Source organism: Hirundo rustica, chromosome 1 (genome assembly GCF_015227805.2).
Source record: "Hirundo rustica isolate bHirRus1 chromosome 1, bHirRus1.pri.v3, whole genome shotgun sequence".
Classification (NCBI taxonomy): Eukaryota; Metazoa; Chordata; class Aves; order Passeriformes; family Hirundinidae; genus Hirundo; species Hirundo rustica.
This window is the reverse complement of record NC_053450.1, coordinates 7,695,440-7,719,508: the sequence shown is the minus strand read 5'-3', so window position 1 is coordinate 7,719,508 and position 24,069 is coordinate 7,695,440. Positions and strand designations below refer to the sequence as shown.

Here is a 24,069-nt window from a genome sequence, read left to right as displayed (position 1 = left end):
ACAAGATTTCAAGAGCTGGAGTTGACATCACATCTAATAGGATGGATCTGTGTTACAAAACCTTGCAGAATTGCTTTTTGAGCCTATTTACTAGAGCAGTAGATCAACCTGTATAACAGTAAGAAAATACATTAATGAGAGAGATTAAAAATAATTGTTTTCTAAAAGGTTTCCAGGGCTGGGTTCCATAGCAAGGAACTCAGTGGAGGCCATTCTCAGTTGGCAATTTTGTTTTAGTATATACCAGTTAACAACCTGAATGAGCTGATGGAAAAAAAAACCTGTTAGGCAAAAATATGTGGGTTTCTGGCTCTGCTATTAAAGGAGATGCCTTTTTGATAAACATCACCAGACAGATTATTAATCTAAAGCTTTTAGACATAATTTTACTCTACATTAATCAATATTTCCATATTTTCAACAATAACAGAAGTATATATTCTGGCATCTGAATAACACACTGTTAAAAATAAAACATACAGGAGATAAAGAGGAATTACCTTCTCATGGTTTTTTTCTGTATATTGCAGTCAGGATGTTTAATTGAAGCTGAAACTTTTTGCTTAGCCAGGATTATTTCTTTAGCCTAAAATAAAAATAAACAAAACATAATTCTCATAGAAGTTGACACTTTTGCTTGCAAGCATTTAAATAATCTTTCAAAAATAGAAAATTGAGAGTGTCTGCATAAATTTTCTCTTGTGACATTTACTCTTTCTGTTACATTTTAACACTCTTCACTCAGCATGAAACACAAACATAAGGCAAGTTAAACCAAATTATCAGAATGGAAATATAGTCAAGCATTTATAAAATTATACATCAAAGAGTACTAAAATATATATGTCTACTTGTATTTAAATATATACTGTCTTGTTTAGCTCCATGTTAATAATGCACATTACTGATTGAATTTCAACTCTGGTGTCCAAGTATTTGTTCTGACATTTTTATTAAAAAATCAGCTGCAGTCTGGAGTTCTCCTCACTCAAATGACAAGTGAACACAAACTCTCTCAGCTCCTTTGCTAAAACGGAACCTGGGTTCAAAGTCCAGATGAATTCCCCTTCTCAAGGAAAACATGTCCACCATGATTTTTTGGAAGATGTGTTATTGACAAAAGGGTATCTCTCTGCAAAAGGATTTCTTTCCCTTTGGAACAGCAGCATGGGAGAAGGAACCCTTAAGCATTTGAAAGGAGGAAGAACAGGAACAATACCAAATTGTTACTTTATTGAGTAATGCAATTTATTTGAGAGCAGTCTGTTCCAGATGCCTAGTGAATTTAGTCTCCATTGTGCACCCCAAATGATATAGTCTGTAGCTTCTGTCATCTGTTTCTGGAAATCAGTGTGAAGAGGCTGAAACCCTCTGATTCTGTAAATGCTCTGATGAAGGAAGGAAGGCCTTGTTTCTTTCTACCTTGCCTCTTTTCAAGTGTTCTTTTTTTCTAACAGAAATTCATTCTGTTGATCCCCTTGGGAATTGTGCTCCTTACTTTGTCCTCAGAGCACACCATCAAGGATGGTGAAGAAACGTACTGATTCTGCACTCATAAGAAAACAGAACTGACCTTGGAACTTCAAAAAGGATTAGGATTTGCCTACTTTGGGCTCAGTAGAAGGATAACTGAAATTTGAAGTTTGTGGTATAAAGCATAATGGACTAAATTAATAAAATGAAGCTTTCTGAAAATTATTCTATGATACTAATACTATGATTTCTAATATTTACATTTTTGTGTGCAGTTTTGGGTACCACAATATAAAAAATACATTAAGCTATGAGAGAGCGTCAAAGGAGGCCACAAGGATGGTGAAGGGTCTGGAGGAGAAGCTCTATGAGGAGTGGCTGAGGTCACTTGATTTCTTCAGCCTGGAGGAGATGGAGGGGAGGCTTCACTGAGGTCTTCAACATCCTCATGAGAGGAAGAGGAGGAGCAGGCACTCTTCTCTCTGGTGACCAGTGACAGGGCCCAAGGGAATGGGCTGGAGTTGTGTCAGGGAAGGTTTACTTTGGATATTAGGAAATGGTTCTTTACCCAGGGGGTGTTTGGACACTGGAACAGGCTCCTCAGGGAAGTGGTCACAGCAGCACACCTGAAAAAGTTCAAGAAGCACCTTGACAATGCTCTCAGGCACATGGTGTGACTCTTGGGGTGTCCTGTGCAGGGCCAGGAGTTGGATTTGATGATCCTGATGGGTTCCATCAAACTCAGCACATCTTATGATTCTATGATTAATTTGAAATGAGAAAATGCACCCCTTTTATCAAAGTGTTCTAGATATAGAAGTTTTAAATAAAATCTGGAGTATATTAGAGAAAACAGAAGGAATATGTGAAAGCCATATTTTTATTAATCTTTTCAGTCCACTTTTTTTTTCCTGCAGTGGCTTTCTTATTCTACAGTGGGAATTCTTCTGAGTAACAGATTTTCCCTGAAAAACATTTATGCTGAAGGATTATTAGATTTCTAGGATTCCACAGCTGTGTCTCCACATGCCTTTGATGGTAATGAAATATTACTGCATTTAGTGTACCTAGATAAGTGAGAATTATATAAAGTAATCCTATCAAATAACACTGGCATGCATAATACATACCACTCCTATTTTTAGATTAATTAAGGAATCTAACTCTCATTGATCTTTAAATTTCTAATCACCTTTGAAAGCCCAGGCAATAAAAAGCTGTCAGCATTCATTTGTGACTGGTAAGATAATAAAGAATGAATCAAAAGTCCAAATTTTTCTCTCCAACCCACTAAATTAAGAAAAAGAAAGTTTTAAAACATGACAGAGAATGTCAGAACCCTAAATAAAACCTGCTTGTTAATAACACTCGGATTTGATGCTTTTACTCAGGCAGTTATTAAAATGCTGGTGTAATCAACTGATGACATTTTATTAAATGATTTATTTAATATGCCAATTTTAGTTAAATTCTTTTAAAGAATCTCCCAGTTTTTCATTTTCCTGTATCATCTGCAAAGATGATGCTGCCAAAGCATAGAGATTCAAAATCTGAGAAGTTACATGTCAAAAACATTTCTCCCAGAACACGAGGTATGTACAATGTAGTCACTATCAACACCTTACTTACACAAAATCTCCATACAAAGGATTTTTGCAGTATAAACACTCCACTTTAAAAGTGTCACTATATTATTTCACTGAACATTGTGCCCTTCAGTTTCTTTTTATGACCTTCCAAAAAATGTTGGTAAACACTGCCTTAGAAAGGCACCGGTTCTGTGGTTATTTGTTGTGTAGCAAGTAAAATGTTTAAAAATATGTTTCCAGAAATGAATGTGAAAATTTTCATTTCTTTTACTTCATGTGGAATTTACTATCTCCAGCTTCTGTGGTGTGGCAAGGTCATCTGATAAGCAAGGAAAGAGGTTTTGTTTTTGTTTTTAAAGACTTGGAAACCATAAACATGCTGGAAGATGAATGGTGAAAGGTTTATTAACCTGATCAGAAACTCAATAAAACAAGGGAAAAACACTTAAAATTCAGATAGACTTCTGCTGTGTTATTGATAAGAGAGAGAAAGGTATTTTTATGATACTATTGCATGAAGCTTATTATAGGAGACTATTTTTAGATTAGTGGACAACATTTCAGTTATGTAAGGAATGTGCTAGGCCCTTTATCTAGTTGCAAAAAATTATTATTTTGATAACTGGTTTTTAGGAACAAAAGGATAAAATACAGTCTAACATAGTTATTAAGTTTGTCTTGTCACTGATACAGCCTGAAAGAAATTGACTGCATTCTGGTCTTCCTATTATCTTACTAAGAGGAATTCCCATTAAGTTGGTGATCTCACACTAGTATTCTCAAGCACTGATACAATCAGCCACAATATTCTGCAAGAAAAATATCTATTGGCCTTTCTGTTGTCAATCATTATTCATTTACCTTTCTTCCTATATTACATCCCACTAATAACAATGAAATTTGTATGGATTGAGAACATCTGAAGAGGATCTATGCCCCAAAAATTTAAACAGAGCATTCTATTTCAGTCCTAGGGGAAGAGAACAGATTCAGTGTCTGCAATAAACAACAGCGAACAATAAGTTAGTATCTGTTATATGCAATACAGTGAAGTAGCACAGGTCCATCTTTGGTCAGCAAATCCACGAAGTTCACAGGATCACAGAATTGGCAGGGACTTGTGGAGGTCATCTGGTCCAAGCCTCCTGCTCAAAAAGGGCCCACTTGAGCCCAGTTGCCCAGGACCATGTCCAGAGGGCTTTAGAATATCACCAGGGACCAAGGATTCACAGCCTCCTGGGGTGACCTGTGCAGGCAACTGGTCACCCCCTCAGTAAGAGCTTCCTGGTCTTCAGAGGGAACTCCAGCATTTTAGTCTGTGCCCACTGTCTCTGATGCTGTCATTGGACACCACCAAAAAGAGCCTGGCTCTGACTCTCTGTACACTCCCTTTAGGTGTTTTTTGTGTATTGATAAAATCCCCCTGAGCCTTCTGTTGTCCAGGCTGGACAGTCCCAGCTCTCTCAGCCTTTCCTCACAGAAGAGGTGCTTTAGTTCCTTGATCACCTTTGTGGACCTTTGCTGGATCCTCTCCAGAATGTCCAGGTCTCTCTTGTACCGGCGCACTGGCGAGTGCAGCACTGGACGCTGCACTCCATGTCTCTCACCAGTGCTGAACAGAGGGGGAGGATGCGGGGAGGATGGCCTTCCTCCACCTGCTGGCAATGCTCCTAATGCTGCTCAGGATACAGCTGGTGTTCTCCGACAGAAGAGGGTATTGCTGACTCATGTTCAACTTTGTGGCAACCAAGACTCCCAGGTGCTTTTCTGCAAAGCTGCTTCCAGAATCCACTGACAACGAAGACACCGTGCAGAACTCCATTCATGCACCTCTAGCTGTGTCCAAGCTACTCAAGCAGTTTTAACCAAACCAAAGCCAAGCTGAGAACATCTGCCCAGTCTATTCTATTCTATTCTATTCTATTCTATTCTATTCTATTCTATTCTATTCTATTCTATTCTATTCTACTCTGTTCTATTAGTGCTTCCATTTCCTCGTGTTTTACACGTATCTGAGAATCATGTATTCTGAGATAAAGTATGCTCCAGAGCCTCAGGCTAGGCAGAATTTGTAGGTGTAGCTAAAATATCAAGGTAAGTTAAATATAAAGTTAATAATGGAATAAAGGCAGTTCTTTATCACAGCATGAAGAGAGAATATTCATTTCGCTGATTTAGGTATGATTTTAAATGCAGGCAGCAAAGTTAATATATATCCAGAGACACTTGGAAATATTTACATTTTCTAAGGCATTGATCATCCACAAAGGGCCTAGGAAGATGTAGGAGCAATAAAACCAGGGTATGGGACAGGAAACTGACAGTACTTACAATAACCCAAAGACAAGTATCTATTAAACAAAAAAAAGCAAAAACAAAACAAAAACAAACAAACAAAACATCATATGTATTTTAAAACTGTAAAAATTTCAAATGAAAACATCAAGGCCTCATTTACAAACAAATTTATGGAAAGATAAATTCTCATTTGAGTGAACTTTGAACATTCATAAAACATCTACCTTAACCAAATATGTACAATTTTCAGTATTCTTACTGTTTTTTGGCAAAAAATGCATGTTTAATGCTAGAGTGACAGTTTGTGATTTGATATTGGGCTGTCCTCATAGGGACAGACAGATGGTTATGGGACTGGAATGCAGAAGGGAACATAGAAGGTAATAACCAGAAACAGAAAAAGTCAAAAGTTAGAGATATTAGATGCATGGTCTTAGAATTAAATCTGAGCAGAAAGAGAAAAAAATGACCCCTATATAGCAAGTTAAGCTATTTCAGCTAAATAGCTTCATCCTTCAGAAGGAAATGCTGTATTTGACATATTCTGGTGGACTCACGTCTCCTGCCCTTACAGTACAGAGAAAATTCCTAAAGGCCAGAAAGGTAAGGCTAGAGCACCAAGAGATTTTTTTTTTTTTTTTCTGTAAATATCCCTCAGAGGGATTACTGTATTCCAAAAGTCTAAGGTGTCCTACAGAGGCCTTAAAAGCAACCCAAGCCTCCGAAGGCATAAGAGCAGAAGATGCTGCAGCTGATTGACTTCTCCCTCAGCATCCAGAACTCCACCATATAATCCATTCTCATCTCTGGAACTCCGCCTCCCTAGAACTTCCAGCTCTCTGTCTGCTCCAGGCAGTTTCAGTTGAAACACCATGTTGCCACAACCTTCTTGCTCTATAGTCACAGTAATTCGTACAGCTGGTCAGGGGATCCTTTCCAGGCAGGCAGAGCATAAATGGAAAATGAATTAAGCAACCCTTTTCCCAAACACATGAGACATGAGAGTAGTGCATCATCCCTTTTTCTGAACAAATATGTAACGTTCATATATATGTGTGCCACACAAATTTTGATAAACTGATTTGTTCTTATTATTCCACAAGTGGAAAAAGGAAGTAGGTATGTGTTTGTTTTCATTATTCAAAAAAAAGCTATCTTCTTACACATTTGCCTAATACTGCATGTTTTGCATAGTCTTTTTTAGCATATAAAAAGCTGATTTTGTTTAAAGTAAAGGAAATACAAATTTCTATTAATATTGATTTGCATTATGTTCCTTTAGAGGGATTTTAAATACTAAGGCTTGGCTCTGCAATTAAATTGTCTTTATGCAACGTTCCTTTTTTGGAAAATATGCCCTGATGGGAAAGGCTAGACTGCGTATCTTTAGCAAACCAGATGCTACCTGTAACTCAGGAACATTCCCAAAGTACCCACAACATTTAAGGACCTTTGTGTGATGGCTCCTATTTTACATACCTTTGGCATGGTGACAACTAAATGACCAGTTGTTTGTGATCTTTTAGCACAGCTGCTGTCTGGCTTCACTTCCTCAGGGAGCACAAGCTGAAATGGCTATGAGACAATATGGAATTGAAGTATACCATGCTAAAATTTTTTCTTTCTTTCTTTCACATGGACAGAACAAATAAAAAAACACCGCTATCACATCTTTTGATTTTAAGGACACCACAGGTTTAAATGCTGTCACTTTGTGTAGGGTATTACTAAACCAAATAAATTATGCTAAATAGCTTTTGCTTACAAGTAGAGTCAGATGTATGTTCCTGAATTGCTGCCATTCCTGAAGTGGCATTTCTAAAGAAGGTTATAAAATGATGCTTGACTTATATTAGCAATTAAATGAGAAAGTTTATCCAGTCTATTTAGACGTAAAGCAATCTCAAGTTTTGTTTATGCAATTGCCTCAGTTAAAAATAGGGATTTGGTTTACTGTGGAAGTACTTTGAATTTTTTTTTTTTTTTTAATTATGATAAAATTAAAACCATCAAGAAGAGAGAAAACTGGAATGACATTTTAAATGCCCTTTCAAAAGTATATACATCCATTGGTTTCTGTCAGCTATAAATTCCAGATTGTGAAATTGCTAAATTCTAGCCTAGGGCAACTAGGAAGCTCTCTTCTAAAGTGAATTATGTACACTGTGTGGGGGAAATAAGAAGAGAGGCGAGACGGAAAGTGAAATTTTATTTCAGGCATTGAACGTCTTCTAACTGTGGTTAGGACTTCCACAGTTTATGTGTGGTTCAAAATGATGTTGGTATAGCATAGATGCAAATGATTGGTAACTTACAGAAGTCAGATCCAGAGTCCACTGAATACATATGGCAAACATTAACTCTTGATTTGAATTGAATGTAATAAGAAATCACGAACCTTTCCCTTCACCAGTACTCGTATGTAAGTTGGCTGCACATCAACATCAAGTAAAGAAGTGTCCAAATGTCTTTAGAGTGAAATATAAATAAATTAATCAATCTACAAAAGACCATATAGCTCTTTCAAAATTTCACAGTTCATAAAGCACAAGTTTAAATTTCTGTTATTAAATTTTCCAAAATACTGTTAGGATTTAAAGTTTCGGGGAAAAATACTCCATGACTTTCCTATGAATGTCACTCAAAATAATGCCTAAATTCTGTCAAGTCCATAACATCAGCTATTGTATAACTGCAAGAATTCAAAATCCTTGAGGAAAACAAAAGGTCTTTCATCTGTTAGTTCAGTACTTTACATTAATTTGAAAATAATCTGTTATTTAAAATTGTAAAAATATTATGCAACTTTTCCTTCTGAAGGTTTTACTACTAAAATTATAACAGAAATTCCCTTTTCTTGTACAGAGTTTGCTGAAAAACAATGAACAGATATATATTTTCCATTCCCAGAAAGCACAGTAATTTTAAATCTTTTAAACAAAATTTGTGACCTGCAAAAGCTCACATCTGTTCTTCACTATGTGACACCTGATGTGACTCATGGGAATGCACAAGTACGCATATCTCATTTCACTTTTTTAACAAAATTGCTTTACATGTGAATTTTTCAAATGTTTTAATCTGCACCTCTTACAAGTGAGCACAGACTATTAAAATATGGACTTCTCAGGGTTCCAAAGTGTTCAAGAAATCACTGTAGGTGGCACTTAATGCCATGGTGTAGTTGACAAGATCATGATGGGTCAAAGGCTGGACTTAATGATCTTGAGGGTCTTTTCAAACCTAAATGATTCTGTGATTCTGTAGTACAACCAGCAATTTATTGCACCTGAATAGATTTTCTGAGATTCCAGAAAAATATCTGTATCTTATAAGTCAGAAACACAGAGCAAATTTCTTTTGAGGGAAATTTGTTACTTTCAAGGGAAGCACACCTGGCATGAATAATATTTCTGTGCTATAAAACTAGTTCAAGTTTTATGTAACAAATTTCTATTATGGATAGATGAACTTGTGAGTTTCCAGCCTCCTCCTGAAGAATGGAAAAAGTCATTGTAATGCTTAGCAGCATATGTACTATCTCCTTGTCATATTTTGCCTGGTTCAAACAAATTTCTTCCAAGCAATGCTCTGGTACATTTCAAGAACAAGCTCTGGCACAAGCCATGGACTCTTCCCACTAAAAAAATCAAGGAAAATAAGGCTACTCTACTCTGTCTCAGGGAGAAGAATTTCACTAGAAGCAAATGAACTGTACTGAGGCACTTCTAGGGCCAAAGCATGAGCAAAAAACCCACTCCCTACAGCCCTTATCTGCAAAGTTAGAATGGAAAATATTTTACATATGTATAAAAGAACAGGTGTGGAAGATACCTGCCTGTGGACTGCAGAAAACATCAGTTCCCAAAAGGACTATTAGACATTCAAGATTAACAGAACAGGTCTGAAGTGCCTTTGGCTTATTCAGCTTCACTTCTTCGGCACAGATTTTGAGACTGGTTCCATTATCCACTATATTATTTGTTTTCTTCTTTAAAAGTCTCAGTTACAGAGAGCAGTATAATTGAAACACTGTGTATTATATCTTATGAGTGGCAAAAATCATGGGGAAAAAAGATCTGACCTGTAAACAGCAAGATCCAAGATGATCTGGTTGTTTTCTTCATCATCTTTCAAAGAGAAATGAAGCCTAATAACAATGACAAGAAACACCACCAGGATAAATACTACTGGAGTGAATAAGCAAGCACTACAGTTCAAATGTTAGCAATTTTAGATGAATACAAACACCATTTAGACAATACATCATGTGATCAATTTAGAAACAGCTGCAATTTGCCCCATGAACAGAAAAAAATACTGGCATTTGAGCCAAGGTCATTCTTACATTTATTTTCTGTTCTCCCCAGTCAAAGTACAAGAAAAAGAAAAAAAAAAAAAATCCTCTGCTGAAGGTCATTTAAAATTAAGCTCATTCCGCCAATGCAGAACGAGAGACATCTGCTGGTGAAACCTGTCTGCTCTATTACATCTTCACAGAAAGAACTTCCAAAATGCATGAAAAACAGAGAACTTTGTAATTCTAACCTTATGGTATATTAAAAAAAAAAAAAAAAAAATGCACTTTTGTTCATAGTAATTAATTTGCCCCAAGTATAAATATCTGTCTGTGTATTTCCAAAGTAAAATATGATTTGCATAATATCCTTGATTCTATAAGCTTTATATTTGTGGAAAATGAGCCTGTAGATTGTATTAGCTACGTGCTTGTGATCTGTTGGCTGTATTCTTAAAATTGGGAATGACTCTTACCAGTTCTCAATTGATGCCAACTACTACAACTGTAAGGAGATCTAGTCTAGATTTACAAGTTCTGCTCATATGCTCAAACGTTTCCCATGTATGAAAGCAGAGAAAAAACAGAATGAAGTTGAGAAAGATAAAGATTTTAACAAAGGGTCCAGGCTATTAGTTATTAGCAGTTAGTAGTTAGTTGTGGGTATCCTCTGTTCTATGTATCAATGTTATCTGTTAGTTATCTGTTTAATGTACTGTTGTACCCTAAAACCCAATCGTAAATGCACTGATTCTGTGGTTCGAATGTTACATTCATCCCGTCCCGTACTTTCCCTGCACCCCTACCTTAGTCTGTAAGCCCTGCTGCTCTCCGAGACACCGCCCACATACCAGCCTGCCCATCAACTTGGGGGCCTCGCCCACTCCTCGCCTGCTCTGGGCCTGTCACCGCCTCTATGCAAATCGAGTATAGCCGGAAGTGAGTTTAGAACCAAAGAACCGCTCAGAACAGCGAGCCCGATCAAGACCCGGAGAGACGGAATGCAGCACTGAGTGGGGAAAGAGCCAAGGTAGCTGCCAGTATCATCTATAAACACCGAGAGGAGTCGCCATAACCTCTGAAGTCCCTGCTAAGAGTCACCCCCCCTAGACATTCGAGCCATCAGTGAGCCTAGGGACTCCCGTGAGGCGTGGCTTCCGGCTCTGCGACGACAGCGGCGCAGATCCGACGAGACCTCCTCCTCGGCGGTGTCCGGCTGATGCAGCGTGGGCAAGGGCATCCCTACCCCGAGCCGTCCCTCTGCTGAAATCACTAATAAAGGCATTAAAAAGGAGATAACATCGACTCCTGCCTATTTATAACAATTTTGGGGGCTCGTCCGGGATCGCCACGCCCAGAAGAGGACGAAGAAGGGAAGGCGCCGCCCATCTTCGAACTCCTGGGACAGCTGGCGAACATCGGACCCCAGCAACGAGGGACGCAGCATCGAGGAAGACAGCGCCGAGGAGCGCCGGCTGGTAAGTATAGCCGGTGGCGGGAGTGGAGGCGAGCGAGTGTGGTGTGAATGAGACGGGGGCCGGCAGCTCGGACCTCCGAAGCGAGTGTGGACCCCTTAGTACCGCGGTTCCGGGACTCCCGCGAGGGGGGCCGGCCGGGAACAGGGGGAAGCGAGTGGAGCCTGAGCGAGTGAGGCGCCTCCAGGGGCATAGTGGGCCCCCCTCCGAACGGGCGGAGGAAACCTAGGGTGTGAGTGGCCCGTGTGAGGTTGATAGGCAACTGGTAGGAGGCCCCACTAGGGATCCCCCCCCACAAGGGTAGTGGCTGGGCCCTGAGGGCGGGTCAACAGGCTACCCGGGGTAGTGGCTGAGGCCCTGAGGGCGGGTCGGCAGGCTACCCAGCGAGCAAGGGCGGTAGGAAGCCCGTAGCGCGGCGGCTGGGGTCCTAAGGGCGGACCTACGGGCCGGCAACGAGGGGGTGCGCCGCTGATTTGGCGTAGGGTAGTGGGACCAAGAGTGCGAGCCTTACACTGGGCGGGGGTAGCTCAAAGGGGAGTTATGCTACCGGGTGTAAGGGACCTGCCCTGGCGGGGGTAGACGTGCAAACCGGACGGGAGTGTTGGGCGGGGGTACCACTAGGGTACGCTACCGGACACGTTGGGACCGTTGGGCGGAGGCGTCTACGCTATCCGGGGGCAGCCCACCGGCGGGCGGACAGGACGCTGTCCCGGGTGGGGGTGTGTGTGGTTAGGGAATTACTGAGGTGCGGGTAGTTCAAAGCTAGGGACAGAGTGAGTGTCGCACCGCGACGCACTAATCCTGGCTGCAGGCGGTGCCTGACACCTTGGGCCCCGGTCTATCGGCCGTCTGCGGGGATTAGTTTAGTGTGGCGTCGTGAGTAAGAGAGGGACAGTGGCTGGGCCCTGAGGGCGGGCCAACAGGCTGTCTGAGAGAGTGAAAGAGGGATAGTGGCCAGGACCTAAGGGCGTGCCAGTAAGCTATCCAGAGTGAATGAAATTTTAGATTTTAGTTGACAGTAGAGTATTTTCATTTGACTAAGTAAGAATGGGTGTGTGTGGAAGTAAGATCAGGAAGGAGAGAAAAGCGGGAAAAGGGAAGGTAGCTAACATCCCTTCTGATAGCCCACTAGGGAGAATGTTAGACCAGTGGGAGAACAATGAGAAAACTAAGAATTTAAACAAAGTGAAAATGATTCACTATTGCGTGGAAGTATGGCAAACCCTTAATCTACCCGGGGAATGGCCATGGTACGGTACCACCGACTCTTGGATGAGCTCACAGTTAAACCAATATTTGAGAGCCCAAGAGGAAGTAGACACAGAGCAGCTAAGGTATGCTGCTTGCTGGATGCATGTAAGATCAGGTACCGAGACAGTAAAAATTTGCAAGATGCAGGAAAAGGAAGGGAAAAATAAAGATAAGAAAGAAGAGAAGGGTCCTGTATGGGACCCCCTTGAGCACTTACCCCCTCCTCCTATTTACCCTGATCTACCCCAAGTCAGTCCTCAGACCCTTTCCTCACCAGTTTCCTCCCCTGTACCTAATTCCCCTTCCCCTAATTTTTCGGTAGATACGTCCCCGATGGGGACTAATTTTTCTATGAATGCCCCTCTAGTAGGTGCTGTGAATTTTTCTGGGAATACACCCCTAACAGTAACATCTCATAGCTCTAGTAAAAACCCCTTTTATAGCTTTGTAGCTTCTCCTACTCCTCCTTCAGTCTCGCAGCCAGTCTCTCCAAACTCCATACATTCTCCATCGCCATCTAAACTTCCTGTTCCACCTCGTAGCTGGGAGCTAGACCTTAACACCCCGAATACGGACCCCTCTCACAGTACCAACCTCATAGGGGCAACTGAAGTCCCAGAGGGACATAACTATAACACCCGGTCCAGAACTAAACTTTTCCCCTTAAGGGAAGTCCCGATGGGTGGAGTTGCAGGAGGGGTCGGTTTTGTAAATGCTCCACTAACAGCTTCAGAGGTGAGGAATTTCAAGAAAGAACTGGGAAACCTAGTAGAGGACCCTGTAGGAATATCAAATCAAGTTGATCAATTTCTGGGCCCCAATACTTACACGTGGGGAGAGATGAATTCGATTCTGAAGATTTTATTTAGCCCAGAAGAGATTAGAATGATTAGGACCGCCGGGATGAAAACTTGGGAGAAAGAAAACAGAACGGGTCCGCCAGGGGATTACAAATTACCAGTCGTAGATCCGAGGTGGGATCCGAACAGGGAGGAAGACCGGAGAAGTATGGACGACTATCGGAGTCTAATAGTTAAAGGTATAAAGGAATCAGTACCCCGAAGCAATAATACCAGATTAGCATTTGATAATATGCAGGGGAAAGACGAGACTCCCGCAACCTGGTTAAACAGGTTAAAGAGGAATTTTCAACTTTATTCAAGCATAGACCCCGATAGTCCCGAGGGTCAGGTGTTGTTAAAGACACAGTTCGTCACCAAGTCCTGGCCCGATATTAGGAGGAAATTAGAAAAAATAGAAGACTGGCAAGAAAAAGATGTAAATGAGTTGTTAAGAGAGGCTTTAAAGGTCTATCTAAGAAGGGAGGAGGAGAAAACCAAGACGAAAGCAAAGATAATGGTGGCTGTAGCAAGAGAAGCGATACAAGATCAAAACCCTCCCAATCGGAGAAGTACCAAGTCAGGGGGAGGAAGGGCCTTACCACCTTGGAAGACTCCTGGGAGGCCAGGAGAGGACAGAAAATGCTTCTATTGTGGGGAGGTTGGACACATAAGAAGAGAGTGTCAGAAATTATCCTTTGATGAAGCCATCACAAAAGAACAGGATGCTTTAGAGAAGCTATTAAAGGGCGAAAACAACGAGGATTAGGGGTGTCATGGGCTCTATGCACTAGGGGACCCGATGTACCACCGAGGTGAGCCCATAGTAAATTTTGAAGTGGGTCCCCAACACGAGGAATATGAATTTTTAGTAGACACTGGAGCAGACCGATCCAGTATTAGGAGGCTTCCAGTGGGAGTTAATGTCGGAACTAGAACATGTGAGGTCGTAGGGGCGGAGGGGAAACCATTCGCAGCTTCAATTATAGAAGGAATAGAGGTCAAGGGGAATTCCAAACAAATAAGGGCGGATTTTATTTATTTACCAGACCTAGAGAGCAACCTATTGGGACGCGATTTGCAAGTACTATTAGGAATAGGAGTTATCCCCGAAGGCGGCCAAATGAAAGTAAAAATTATGAAATTAACCGCCGAAGACTTAGAGGAAATAAACCCAGAGGTATGGGCAGAAGGAGGGAAGAGCGGCCTCCTGAATATACCACCTATAGAAGTTAAAATGCAACCAGGAACTCCTCCCATCAGGATAAAACAGTATCCAGTGTCTTTGGAAGGAAAGAAAGGGTTGATCCCCATTATTGAACAACTGTTAAAGGAAGGCATCCTGGAACCATGCATGTCCCCACATAACACACCCATCTTAGCTGTGAAGAAAGCGGAAGGGAAATATCGATTGGTTCAGGATTTACGGGAGATTAATAAGAGGACTATCACCAAACACCCTGTAGTCCCTAATCCATACAATCTCCTGAGCCAGATTCCCCAAGAGCATGCCTGGTTCACCATCATAGATCTGAAAGATGCATTTTGGGCATGTCCACTAGCAGAGGGGAGCAGAGACTGGTTTGCGTTCGAATGGGACCATCCTGAAACAAAGAGGAGACAGCAGCTAAGATGGACACGCCTACCCCAAGGGTTCACTGAGTCACCAAATTTATTTGGGCAAGCTTTGGAAAGGCTGCTAGAGCAATTCACCCCAGAAGGACAAGTGCAAATCCTCCAGTATGTAGATGATTTACTGATTTCAGGAGAAAACCAACTTGAAGTGAGAACCACCAGCATTAAACTCCTGAATTTTCTGGGGGAAAAAGGGCTGAAAGTATCAAAAAGGAAATTACAATTCGTGAAACCAGAAGTGACCTATTTGGGGCATTTGATTGGCAAAGGATACAAGAAATTAAGCCCTGAAAGGATTGCTGGAATAATAGCAATACCTGCTCCAAAAACCAAAAGAGACATAAGAAAATTATTAGGCCTTTTCGGGTATTGCAGACATTGGATTGATGAGTACACCCAAAATGTGAGATTCCTTTATGATAAATTGGTAAGTCCAGAGCCCATAGAGTGGACACAAGAGGATGAAAAACAATTGGAAAAACTAAAAAACAAGTTGTCCACCGCACCTGTCCTGAGCCTGCCCGATCTGAAGAAAGAATTCGATCTATTTGTGAACACCGAAGGAGGAGTGGCCTATGGTGTGTTAGCTCAGGAGTGGGGAGGGTGCAAAAAGCCAATTGCTTTCCTTTCCAAAATATTAGATCCTGTAGCCCGAGGGTGGCCAGCCTGTCTGCAAGCTGTAGCCGCCACCGCAGTGTTGGTTGAGGAGTCCCAAAAGCTCACATTAAATGGAAAAATTCAAATTCATACACCTCATGATATCAAAACAGTTTTGAGCCAAAAAGCCCCGGGGTGGGTAACCGATTCCCGGATCCTGAAATATGAGATCACTTTAATAAACTCGGAGAACTTGAGGTTAACAGTTTCCAAAAATCTGAACCCTGCACAGTTCCTCTCTGGGGAACCACCTCCAGACTTAGAGCATGATTGTCTGGAACTTATGAGTCTCCAGACGAAGGTAAGGGAAGATTTGGAAAGTACTCCCTTACCTTATGGAAAAAGATTATTCACTGATGGATCATCACGAGTTCTAGAGGGGAAAAGAGTTTCAGGGTATGCAGTGGTAGAGGGATCCACCATAGAAGACATTCAAGTTCGAGAAACGGGAAAGTTACCCTCGAGTTGGTCCGCCCAACTCTGCGAAATTTATGCTGTAAAAAGGGGACTAGACCTATTAGGAGGAGACCGGGGAACTATTTACACCGATTCGAAGTACGCTTTTGGGATAGTCCATACCTTCGGAAAGATCTGGGAGGAACGGGGATATCTCAATTCAAAAGGGAAAGACCTAGTGCATAAGGAAATGATAAAATCAGTTTTAACGTCTTTGTTAAAACCCATTGAGATTGCTGTGGTACATGTAAAAGGACATCAAAAAGAAACCACATTTGAAGGGAAAGGGAACCAACTAGCAGACAAAGAAGCAAAAAGAGCGGCTCAAGACCCCAAAGGATCAATCAGAATATTAGCCTTAAATGAAACATCAGAGGAAGAGGGAGGGGAAGAGAAACCGAAGTATGATAGGACAGAATTAAAAGCGATCAAGGACCTAGGAATGAGGAAGGGAGAGCATGGGGAATGGTTAACTCCGGATGGCAGGAAGTTTTTGAATAAACCCCTAGCCAGAAGGATTTTAACCGAAATTCACGAACTAACCCACTGGGGAACCCAGGGATTATGTGATCATTTCTTAAAAGAAAACTTTTGCATAGGAATATACAGCATAGCAAAAGCCATAACGCAAGGGTGTACGATCTGCCAAAAAGTCAACCAACGGATAGCGAGGAAAGCCATACCTGGAGGGAGGGAACTAGCTCTGAGACCATTCCAGAGTATTCAGATTGACTTCACTGAGATGCCTCAAATCCAAGGGTACAAACATCTATTGGTCATGGTCGACCACCTTACTCATTGGATAGAGGCGTTCCCGACCAAAAAGGAAACAGCGGAAGTAGTGGTAAAAATACTCCTAGAGCACATAATCCCTCGGTATGGGTTAGTAAATAACATTGATTCGGACAGGGGAACTCATTTTACTGCTAAAATTCTGCGCCAAATTGTTAAAGAATTAGGCATAAATTGGAGATTGCACACCCCCTGGCACCCCCAGAGCTCAGGGAGGGTGGAAAGAATGAACCAGACCCTTAAAAACGTATTAACAAAATTAATCGAAGAAACACAGTTAAATTGGTTAAAGTGTCTACCCCTAGCTCTCCTGAGAATCAGAACTAGGCCAAGATCGGATATAGGGGCTTCCCCCTATGAGATGATGTTCGGGCTCCCCTTTCTTTTAACAACCCACAGCACCGGGGAATATATAGAAGGTGATACAGCCGCCCGAAAGTATCTACAGACCATCGGTAAAACACTAGAAAACCTCAGAATAAAAGGGTATATTCCTCAGACTTCCCCACTCGACGCTAACATACATCAAATAAATCCTGGGGATTGGGTTTTAATTAAATCTTGGAGCACTACCCCATTGACCCCAAAATTTGAAGGTCCTTTCCAGGTACTCCTAACCACTCATACCGCGGTACGCACTAAAGAAAGAGGCTGGACCCACATCACTAGAGTAAAAGGACCTGTGTCACCCCCAAGTGAACCCCCAGACCTAAACCAACCAGCTGACTCCTCCGATTGGACGGTAACTCCGCAACTGGACCCGCTAAAACTGACGTTTAAAAGGAAAACAAAAACTCAGTAAAAGACTGGAGCAACTCAGTTGAGCCCCAGAGACTGTTAAAAAAAAAAAACCTGTGATTAAGAAATTAATTCAAGCGAAAGAAAGTTATTATAAATCACTTGCTGTTGTATTAAGTTTGAAAATTGTTAACATTGTTGTAATAAAGTTCAGTTAATGTTAAAAGCAGTTAAGCAAATAGATAAGTAAATTAGAACATATATTCAAATTTCTCTCCTAGAGCAATCTTTAGAAGGGCGAAATAACCAAATTAACCTCCGAGTGGAAGGAAAGATAACTACAGAACCCTAAGGACTAAACGCGGAGAGCCCCTAAGTCCCAAGAGGCAAGCCCAGGTGAGACCAAAACAATCATGGTTCATACTGGACTCTTGGGGAAGCTGATAGGACTGATACTAGTCCAAGCGATGAATAAACATACAGAAGGGGCCGCTTGCACAAAGTGCTATTCACCCATCTATGATGGGGAGGATTTACAGCAGTTGATAAGGGTTCATACGAATGTAAACCCCACTTGTTTTGAGGCTGGACAACTTACCTCCTGCCAAGAGGAAGGTAAGAAATATTGGGTTGCTAAGAATATAGCCAATTATAGGCAGCGTCTGACTGGAGAATGCCCTATGAGAGAATGGTTCTGCTTAGAAAAGATAGACAATCAGGAAGGGGCCTCAGACCTAGTGAAAGAAAAACCCTTAACCATCAGAAAAGATGAATTAAGTGAACTCCCCAACGAAAATTTATTCATTGATCTAATTGAGAGGATTAGCCACGAATTGAACTTAACTAACTGCTGGATATGTGGGAGTACTCAAGTAGCAGACGTATGGCCTTGGGAAGGGATCAGTTTATCACCATTAGACATACTAAAATGGAAAATGATGAAGCCAGAACCACCATACATAGGGGAAAGAGAAATAGAGCAATGGGATTTGAAAACTAAAGTAGTCGGAGAAGAATGCATTAAAAGAACAGGCAAACGATACAAGACCCCAGTGGGGAGAATGGCCTGTAAAAGAACCCTCATTATCAGGGACTTCATCCAAAAGTGGATTCCCAGAGAACCGTACACCTACTGGGCAACTAGGAAAACGGGAACAGGATGTATCTATAATGAGGTGTATGACTTGTACCAATGCACTGACCGGGGAATTAACCCCTTTTGGGGAATTGAAGAAATCTCGAAATACTGGGAATCTCCATTTATTACCCAAAATACGTTCTGGAACGCCCCCGAACATCTCTTTTGGATTTGTGGGGACAAAGCGTATACACATCTTCCCAGGGATTGGGCAGGGAGCTGCACTATAGGAATTATAAAACCAGCTTTCTTTCTGTTGCCACGCCAATCTGGAAACACCCTGGGAGTACCATTATATGACAACCTAAAGAGGCAAAAACGAACCGTAATCAATATGGGCAGCTCCCAGGATTGGAAAGGAGAAGTTTGGACTCCTGAAAAAATTATACAAACATATGGACCAGCAACCTGGGCGCAAGACGGGTCGTGGGGGTATCGAACTCCCGTTTATATGTTAAACCGAATTATTAGGCTGCAGGCAGTCTTAGAAGTAATATCAAATAACACTGCCCTAGCATTAGACCATATCAGCCAGCAGTTATCCCAAACTAGGACAGTGGTATATCAAATAAGACTAGCGGTGGATTACCTGTTAGCCGATGAGGGTGGCATATGCGGGAAGTTTAATACCTCTGAGTGCTGCCTTGAGATTGACAATAAGAGTGAGGTCATTAGAAACATCTCGAAAGAAATCAGGAGAGTCGCCTACGTGGGAAACCAGGAGTGGACCCCATTACTAAACATTGACTGGTGGGACAGATTTTGGTCATCCAAGGGGGCGTGGTGGAAGAAAGTAAGTTTTATAGCTCTGAGTGCATTAGTAAGCCTCATACTCATCCCATGCTTACTACCCTGCCTAATCCGAATTATTACATCAGCAGTGCAAGCAAGCCTCCAAGTATCCCAAGGTAATACACAAAAGCTCCCACATATGTTGAGTTTAACATCAGAAATAAAGGAACTAAGTACAGCAGAAGAAATTTACAATCAATACCAAGAACTCAAAAGAATTGATGCGAGTTAAACTCGATCAAAGAAAAAGAGGGGGGATTGAGAAAGATAAAGATTTTAACAAAGGGTCCAGGCCATTAGTTATTAGCAGTTAGTAGTTAGTTGTGGGTATCCTCTGTTCTATGTATCAATGTTATCTGTTAGTTATCTGTTTAATGTACTGTTGTACCCTAAAACCCAATCGTAAATGCACTGATTCTGTGGTTCGAATGTTACATTCATCCCGTCCCGTACTTTCCCTGCACCCCTACCTTAGTCTGTAAGCCCTGCTGCTCTCCGAGACACCGCCCACATACCAGCCTGCCCATCAACTTGGGGGCCTCGCCCACTCCTCGCCTGCTCTGGGCCTGTCACCGCCTCTATGCAAATCGAGTATAGCCGGAAGTGAGTCTAGAACCAAAGAACCGCTCAGAACAGCGAGCCCTGATCAAGACCCGGAGAGACGGAATGCAGGCACTGAGTGGGGAAAGAGCCAAGGTAGCTGCCAGTATCATCTACAAACACCGAGAGGAGTCGCCATAACCTTTGAAGTCCCTGCTAAGAGTCACCCCCCCTAGACATTCGAGCCATGAGCGAGCCTAGGGACTCCCGTGAGGCGTGGCTTCCGGCTCTGCGACGACAGCGGCGCAGATCCGACGAGACCTCCTCCTCGGCGGTGTCCGGCTGGTGCAGCGTGGGCAAGGGCATCCCTACCCCGAGCCGTCCCTCTGCTGAAATCACTAATAAAGGCATTAAAAGGAGATAACATCGACTCCTGCCTATTTATAACAAAGTTATCTACAAATGATAAATTTGATAATTTTGATAACTTTTGATAAATTATTTATTAGTATAAAATGAAAGGATTTTGCCTAATATAATTTATCTGGGCTATTTCAGTGACATTAAAATACTTAGATAAATTGGGTTCAGGTAATGGAAAGATGCTTAAATGTTAACAGATTAGATGATAATTTTTTTCAGCAACAAAAATATTTGCCAGATATACTTTTCACTCTTTGCTCTCCCATATTCTGATGCAGTTAATTTACAGAGGTTGTAGTTTACAAGTATTTTTTAATGGCAAAATGCAAAGAGTACAAAACAGTTTTATTTCCTGCTCAGGCTTTTTGTCTTACTGCATCACTGATTTTGAGAATCCACTAAAACATGAAGGGTGAACAAGAGGACAGAAATATAAAATTTTCCAGGAGGAATGTTAATTAGAATGGAAGCAGAGAAATAGTCTGTCCTCAGCAGCAAGCAGCCATTTCTCTTGCTAACTTTCCAAAAGAACATCAAAATTGGACATTTTTATGGACATGAGACTTCCATGTTGAAGCAAAAACTTTGCAGAACACCATCTGCTTACTTGTATCTCTTTCTTTATGCCTCTCCAATACACTGCCAGATTGCACTGAACAGCTGTGACATTCTTGTTGAAGCCATGAAAAAAATGCTCATTGGTCTGGCTTAATGTGGGCGCATCCACAGACTAAATTCAGAAAACTCGGGTGACACAAACAGGGATGCTACTAACAGTAAACTCTGTTTCTTCTAAAAAGATAGCTAAAAATTCATCTAAATGTCTCTGCTTTTTAGAGGGACATTCAACTTCTATTAACACAAGATTTAAATTATTTTAGGCTTGTCTTTTTTGGATTAGAAAATGATACCTTTTTTTTTTTTTTAGTCAACACATTTTTACTGAAAAAAGTACATCAATACCATGGAAAGTATCTCCTGGTAGAGACAGACTAAACATGGCTCTACACAACACTAAACCTGATACTAAACCCTTCCACTACCTTTAATTCTCGCTGTTCTACTGAAAATTGTGCACTACATGTAATTCCTTGAATTTGGAAGGATTTCAACATTTCCAAGATTTAGAAAGCAGTCTTCATGCTAATGATAAGCATGTTCATAGACTTGGTTTTGCACCTAAATCAGTCTTAAAAGGAAAAAAAACTTCTTCAGAAGACAGCAGAGAGGTAAGTGGCTTCTTTCTCACCCCAGTTTCCTGCAGGAGGCCCTATGGGGAGCTCTTTTTAAGGAAATAATGTTTGCACTCGGTCTCCTGCTTTCCCTTAGAAAACGAAGGTTTGGTTCAAGTAAAATCAATGGCTGATATCCCTGGAAACTTAGTCCAAAACACCTGAAAACCCAGAAGTGCCTTTGTCAATGGTAAAACACTGGACACTTCTCTGTATCCCCATCATCTGTTGTTGGAGACCTCACCCAGAGTCACAGGGCTTCTTGCCACAGAAGCTGATCATTCTTCCCAATTCTGCCAGTTTTACACCTGTCATCTGAGGACAGAATGATTTTGTCCAGAAATATTACTGGGATGTATTCTTCCACATTTAAAGTGGCTTCTCATACACATCTTCAGCAGTTAAACTTTTACACTATGAGCAAGATGCTCCAAGAAAGAGCCTTATTATAGAAGGGAAAAGACTAAAATATCTTTTACAGAAAAACAAGTTCTTCAATCTTTAAAGACAACGATGTTAAATTAAACAATCTTCAACACTTAACTCAATGAAAACTGATTCTTTTTCCAGAATCAGAATATAAATTTAGAATGCAGTTTTCCCACAAGGAATATAATACTGCAGCAAGAATTTCTCAGCCCTCTTATTTTTGGATTGTCATATATATTGAAATAGATGTCCAAATCAACTACAGAGAGATTAGACTGTTTACACTCTCAACCTTACATACTTAGGCACATTCACATTCAGAACTTTTCCTTCTGCAGTAACCAATGTCCAATCAGTCTTCTCTCTCTTTTTTGATTCTCTTAAAAAAACAGAAAGAAAATTTGTTTATGATTAATCATTAAAAAGTTGCAATATTATGTTTAATAGCAAAAATAAAGAAGAGGATGGCAAGAGTTAAGAATTATCTGGTATTTGATGTTAAGGCTACAATTTAGTTCAGGAACAAAATAGATAGAATCACGGGTCCAACTGCACATAAAGAATGTCATCTAAAGATGAGCAAATAATTTATAATGTCACGTCTTACATGCACAGCAACTTCTGCATGTCACCATGTCCATTATCAAACAGAAACATATCAAATTATCTGGTATACCCCAAGAAAACAATGGATGGTGTAAATATATGAAATGAGACATTTTTCTAGTTAGGAATGGTCAAATTCATCATGAGGTGTTGCCACTGATAACTGGTTTGATGTGTGGGCAAGCAATTCTTAAGAATTTTTATTCATGCTCACTTGATTACCCTCACTGAAGAAGTGCTTGGCCTACCTCCAAACAGCATCTGTCTCTCAATCACTATTTTGATATAGCAAGAAGAACTTTATTTACAAGCAGCATCAAATAGGATGCAGTAGGACCGAATGGCAGACATATAGATTATTTCTTGATGCATATATTACATTTTTGTGGTGTTCTTTGTTCATAAATTGCAATACATATTCCTGATGATGTACTGATATATTACTTTAATATTCACTGTCTATTTCCAGCTATTAGCAATTGAACTATATTTGACTTTCATTAGTACAATAAACCGGCTACAACAAATTTATCCACCCAAACAAAGTAGATCACAGTATGATCATTATGACTTGTAATACTGGTATTTTCCTGTGTAAATGTTTAGATGATGAGCAAGGGAAGGAAAAACAAGGAATCTTAGTAACATGAAAAAGCAAAGTCTGTTTGCACCTAAGTAAAAATATGGAGTTTTCTTTAAAAATACAGCACCGTAATTGTCACATTGTATTTACCCATTCTTCAAGCTGGTCAATATAGTGGGTACAGGCACTCCAGCCAGCATATTAAAAGGGAAAATATTTCTCAAAAAAATCCCAACAACAATGCATCACTTCTTTTCTGTTACTGAAACTATTTCTTACTTTAAGTTCAAGATTAGGAGAATGTTAAAGGTAAGTCACTAATTATATATATAAAATATTATAGATTTAGAACACCTTGGGGAAAAAACCCCATAAAAATAGATTTGGTCTATAAATACAATGGATTTGAGGAAGAAATAAAAACACTTAAGTAGACTTACTGGAATGACTACATAAAACCAATTTCTGTTTAAGAAAGACAATTATCCAAGTGTTAAACACTATTCTGTAATATAAATCAGCTTTCCTGTGGGATTTGTGGGCTGCCAGTCTCCACACCTAAATTCCTAGACGTGCCACCTAAATGCAAAGTGAATGAACCACCACTCTGTCCTAAAGATGTTCTCAGAAACACTTGGCAAATTACATTCTACCACCTGTTAGCTTTTAATAATCTGTTCCCAGATGAAATTGTCTATACATGTGAACCGTTTTAAGAAGATGCCATGAAACTTTCTCAATACCAAATCAAAATGAGCCAGGAAAGGATTTTTAAACCCTTTAAATGCCTTGGAAATTTAGGTAAATCCAGAAATTAACTATTCTG

General features: G+C 40.7%; 1 protein-coding gene across 3 annotated transcripts in view; it reads right to left on the bottom strand.

Moving 5' to 3' along the window:
* The window catches only part of DNAAF11 (dynein axonemal assembly factor 11), a 46,923-nt gene that overhangs the window by 9,511 nt on the left and 13,343 nt on the right, over positions 1 to 24,069 (bottom strand). For 2 of the 3 annotated variants that reach the window (XM_040086178.1, XM_040086196.1), the window contains 5 exons: positions 22,356 to 22,433; positions 9,445 to 9,510; positions 7,759 to 7,828; positions 6,840 to 6,935; positions 501 to 586 (listed from right to left, as the gene is read on the bottom strand). In XM_040086178.1, the coding sequence (XP_039942112.1) occupies positions 501 to 586; positions 6,840 to 6,935; positions 7,759 to 7,828; positions 9,445 to 9,510; positions 22,356 to 22,433 (396 nt within the window). The remainder of the gene's footprint in view (positions 1 to 500; positions 587 to 6,839; positions 6,936 to 7,758; positions 7,829 to 9,444; positions 9,511 to 22,355; positions 22,434 to 24,069) is intronic. The other variant, XM_040086188.1, reaches the window with a different exon arrangement.